At 39.7% G+C, this 5091-nt stretch overlaps 1 protein-coding gene across 4 annotated transcripts in view; it reads left to right on the plus strand.

Annotated features, from left to right (window-relative positions):
* The window catches only part of prkcz (protein kinase C, zeta), a 101027-nt gene that overhangs the window by 48595 nt on the left and 47341 nt on the right, over nt 1–5091 (plus strand). For all 4 annotated transcript variants that reach the window (XM_014020317.1, XM_014020318.1, XM_014020320.1 and 1 more), the window contains one exon: nt 1825–1910. In XM_014020317.1, coding sequence (XP_013875771.1) covers nt 1825–1910 — 86 coding nt within the window. The remainder of the gene's footprint in view (nt 1–1824; nt 1911–5091) is intronic.

Below are 5091 nucleotides of genomic sequence, written 5' to 3' on the forward strand. Positions count from 1 at the left end.
TAAATACACTTTATTAGCTGAAGTCATCATTTTTCAACTAGAAAAAGTCTAAGTTACAGGCTGACTTCAGGTCTTAGATCATTGTTACTTATAAATTATATATTTTTCTGGTATAAATCTGCTGTTTTACATGATTGTTGAATGAAATTAACATAATTATTAATTTATTGTAAAAACATGACAGATAATSTGTGAAACAGATCCAGTTCAGATGCTGTTAGAGGCTGTGAGCTGTGGTCCTGTTTGGTCTGTTTCTGCTCCTCCATGATGTCACAGACACTACCTGTGGACGGGATGGGCGGGGCTTAGTCTAGTGATCTTATTCAAGTCTATGGGTCACGTTTGACTCCAGACCAGGGGCATCAAATTTATTTTCACAGAGGGCCTTATGAGCATTGTGGTGTTTAACTTCAACTAAACAGGACACATAATGTTCCTGAGCAGCGCTAACCAACAATAACTGAGCTCTACCTGGTATATCCTGCATAGAAACAGTGTTCTAACACATCCTTTTATACACACTGAAAAGTACTATATGCACGACTATAAATGTGAAGTAAATAAAACAAATTCTTTTAAAAGTAAAAAATAAGAGCGTTTTACTCATTGTTGAGTTATGGTGAGTAGCTGCCATCTTGAATTCTGAACTCTCCACTAGGATTTCCTTCTGGAGGGTCATTCCTGTTGAAATTCATGACATGTAAGTGGGAATTTTCCACTTATAAGTCATAAATTTAAACAACTGCAGCAAAAGTAGCCAGAAGAAAAATGCAGCAACTTTTGAACCCTGTTCAGCYCCACCTAGTGGTTGGAGGCTGTCGTTTCACTGGTAAAATAATCAGGATGCATTATGGGAGATGTGGTTCATGATCAATGCTGGCTTTAAAGCAGCGTATTYAAAAACATGTTTGTAGCTTTCATGGGCCACACAAAATGTTGTGCACCTTKTGAGACTTGCAATAGAAGGAGCTCATACCATCAGCCCTCCACCACCGTACTGACAGTTGGTAACTTGTTTTTGCTGTATATTATTGGTAAACATCTCTACTTTAGTCTTGTGGTTCCTTCAGATGAAACTTACCTTTAAGCTTCTAACTGAGACCTGTAGAGTCTGACCTTTGACCCTCTACTTTAGTCTTGTGGTTCCTTCAGATGAAACTTACCTTTAAGCTTCTAACTGAGACCTGTAGAGTCTGAGGTGGAGCTCATTTCTCCCAGTGCTGCACGGTCTGACCTTTGGGGTGAATCTGATTGGCAGCTGTTTTAAATGTTTTCCACTTAAGAATATTATTTCAGAAGCATTTGTACCGATGAAAATATCCTCGTTCTGCCAACGATTAGCTCCAAAGCCCGTTTGCAAACATCTGTTTCTGATCACAGTCAGATGTTTCAGACATTAAAGCACCAATGAATCCTGGCAAACTGGTGCAGAAACATTTTTTATTCATTTTAGAGTTCTGTTTAATAAGATGTAGATTTAGTCAAATATTAAAAACCTCTCTGTTTATTAATACTTAATGTGATTTCTTTATAGTTTCAACTGAATAAAAGGCATTAAGGAGAGCTGAGAGTAGTAAAAACAGGAGTGGAGACTTTGAGGAAGTGAAGAACTGAAACAGAGGGAGCAGTGTGTGTGTGTGTGTGTGTGTGTGTGTGTGTGTGTGTGTTAATCCACACAAACTCAGAGTCTCGGGATCTTTACTCGGTCTCCTCCCTGGTTCTCGTCATTCCATCTGTCTCCTCTCTCACGGAGCACATCTCCGTCCCCCCCTCACTAGACCCCGGCCATGCTGCTGCTCTACAACTGTTTCATCTCTCTCCTAGAATCGATCTACCGCCGCGGCGCCAGAAGATGGAGGAAACTCTACCGAGCCAACGGACACCTCTTCCAGGCCAAACGCTTTAACAGGGTGAGTGTCGCCGCACCTTTAATGATCTTCACCTCCTGCTAATAAAGCTTCTAAACGTGTCTGCTCCTGGGATTCATGGCTCACATCGAGTCACTGCAAACTCTTTTCAACGTGAAGTCAGTTTGATCAACATTAATTGTACCAAACACACCAAAAACAGGAAAAATATCAAGTTGTTTGCTAAAAATTGATGCTTGAGGTTCAAGACTTCAAAACGAGAGTTTTACAGAAATGTTCCTAACCAGCTAAAGCAGCCATGATGGAAAAATATAACAAAAAATCTGCTGGGTATTTTAAGATCCAGTGACCCAGAAGCTGCTGAGTCATGTCCAGCTTTGTGAAGCTTAGACAGAGCTGCAGAAATAAGAGCTATAAAGTGGTCTGTGTGAAAGAATTATTGATCGTTTTAAAAATAACTTAGAGCAGAAGTGACACGAGGTTCTGGCAGTCATGAAATATTTGTTTTTAAGGTGTTTTTTTTTTTTTGGAGATGTGAGAAAGATCTGAGGAAATCTTAGAGTTTGGGTGTGTGGACTCAGCACTCTGCAGCATTTTAATTTTTTTCTGTAATTCTTGATGCAGCCTGGGTTCAAGCCCAGATTCTGCATATTTTTCGTTTGAGGTTATGGCCCATGTTTTCAATAATTGTTGCATTTGGTCATTTCAGTTCTGTCCTCAGGAGCCCCCTTCAGCTCGGGGCCCTGGGTGAATGCCTATCCTGCCTACTGCATCATGACAGCTCTGGTTATGGCCCACTTCCTGTCCAACGTCTGGACCCCAGAGAGCTGGGGTTCCATGGCCCGGCTGCTGGGGCCGATATGACATGAGCTGCTGTTAGCTGAATGTTGTCTTTCCCTCTTGTCTGTCATAAGTCACACTGCTGGATGGTCCGATACAGTTTTCAGCACCTTTCGGCTGTTTTTAATCAGGCTACAGTTAATCTTCTGTCAACACTTCGCCTATTCTCACTCTGTTTTAGCTGCTCTTGAATTATAGAGAAGAGAAGTAGAATGAGCTTGATGTCGTCCATCGTTGTTGCAAATAAAATATGGCTGGGTGATGTTAGCAAAAACTGAATCACATTTTTTATTTTTTTTTATTTTGCTGTTAACAGTTAATATGACKATTGACCCCATTTAGTCCCTGGACACCAGCGTGTCCTTGTCACATTTGAATCACTTTAGTGGGAAAGATACACACTCACAATTTGTGTCAAAACTACGGACTTCAAGTTAAACCAGAGTTACAACGACTAACTTACAACACTTTCATGTTAGTCATATTTGAAGCGGGAGGCAGTGAAAGACGAGCAGATTCATTTAAAAAACACCTCAATCCCCCTCTGTTCCCCACCGAACTGACATAAAACCTCCAAACTCCTTTCTGACSGACACCTGARGTTATTTGACAAATGGCAAAGAATCTATGAGAAGAACAAAATAAAAAGAGATGAAAGATGAATGAAGTTTGGTGACGATGGAGAGCAGGACTGAGATTTATGATATTTAATGTGTTTGGATTTTATAGTTAGGGTGTACAGGGTTCCCGCGGATCCTTAAAATGTCTTAAAAGGCATTGAATTCTTCAATCCAAAAATAAGGCCTTAATTAGCCTTAAAAAGTCTTAAATCAGTCTTTCAGAGGTCTTAAAAATAGGATGATTGTAATTCCTCTCAAATATTCAAAAAATAGGTAACATTTATTTATCTTTTTAAAAGGTTTATAGAATGCCCCTCGCAGCTAGTTGTTTTGTATAAAAAATGGCTAAAATTGTTACAAACTGTTTTTTTTTTCATTTGTGTTTATTGTGAAATTGGTCTTAAATTCAATTTCAAGTGGCATTAAAGAGGTCTTAAAAAGACTTGAATTTAACTTGCCTTAAACTGGAGGACCCCTGGTGTAGTTTAGTGTTTTTAATGTTTAGTTCAGACAGTTTTAGATTGTTTGAGATGATTAATATATTTTAATATATTTAGTTTATTTCAACATGGAGCTGCAGCTGATTGAGATGGAGCTGGACACAGATGAACTGATCAGAACCTTCTCAGGAGCTAGCAGCGCTAATCGTAACCCTCAAATATTAACCAGCAAAGGTTTTTCTGACTATTAAATGCACACTATCTGATTTTACCAAGGCCCAAAATAAAACGTATCATGATTGTCACGTTTTTGAGATTCTGTCTACAAGCACCTGGTTCAGATCTGTAATAACTGAAAACAATAACAAACTTTTCCTTCARTAAAGAGTTAAATCTCTTCTGTCTGCACTCCTCATCTCCTCTAACCAGGTTAGTTCAGTTCTGCTAACGTTCCCTCCTCACCGCTCAGAACCGATGTTTAAATCTGTGCAGAAGGTCCTGCCGTACGGCCAGTCCTGAATCTACTGAAGCTGAACCATAAATCCCAGATAATCAAGTGTTGATAAATAAGTCACGGCGCTCTGGTTGCGGCTTGTTTAGCTGCCGGCTGCCTCCTCCTGCGTACCTGAGAGGAGGCTTTAATCATTTCCCTGCCAACATCTTAACGCTCCTTCTTCCCATCATCCAGCCTCGTTGTTTTTATTCCCCTCCAGAAGAAACACATTAAAGCGCCATCAGGCCTTAATGTGATTCCTGTGAAGRAAGGAGATCAGGTTCTGGCTGCTGCTGGACCTTTACCTCGGCCTCGCCTCTTGTTGCAGGTTTTATTAGCTGTATTAGCTTTAGCTTCTCTGATAAACTGTCAGGTTTTGTTCACAGCTGTTCCCGTCAGACGGTGACGGCTCGCTGATGACGGACAGCTGAGTGAATCCTGGTTGTAGTCTTAAAGTCTGAGTGCTCCGACGTCATGCTGACTCAGCACTTCTCCTCCTGCTTGTGTTTTTTTACGTGCTGATACTCTGTGGGAACGACTTATTCAATAAAGAAGAAGAGAAAGTCTCTCCCGACACAGATTTTTATCAAATCTGCTGTCATTTCTCAGCGTTGAATGATCTTAGTTTAAATTTATTTCATGAAAAACAGCAGCAGATATGCGCTACGTCTTTTATTTAAACTTGAACTTTTATTTAAATTTTTATTTTTATTTTGTGCAAAAACAAAAAGAATTTATATTTGTTATAATTTAAATATGCACAAAAATGAGCCCATCTAACGATCCCAGTAAAGGCCCTGTCACACTAGACAACTTATGAACATTTTAAA

The sequence above is a fragment of the Austrofundulus limnaeus genome, unplaced genomic scaffold (genome assembly GCF_001266775.1).
Source record: "Austrofundulus limnaeus strain Quisiro unplaced genomic scaffold, Austrofundulus_limnaeus-1.0 Scaffold248, whole genome shotgun sequence".
Lineage (NCBI taxonomy): Eukaryota > Metazoa > Chordata > Actinopteri > Cyprinodontiformes > Rivulidae > Austrofundulus > Austrofundulus limnaeus.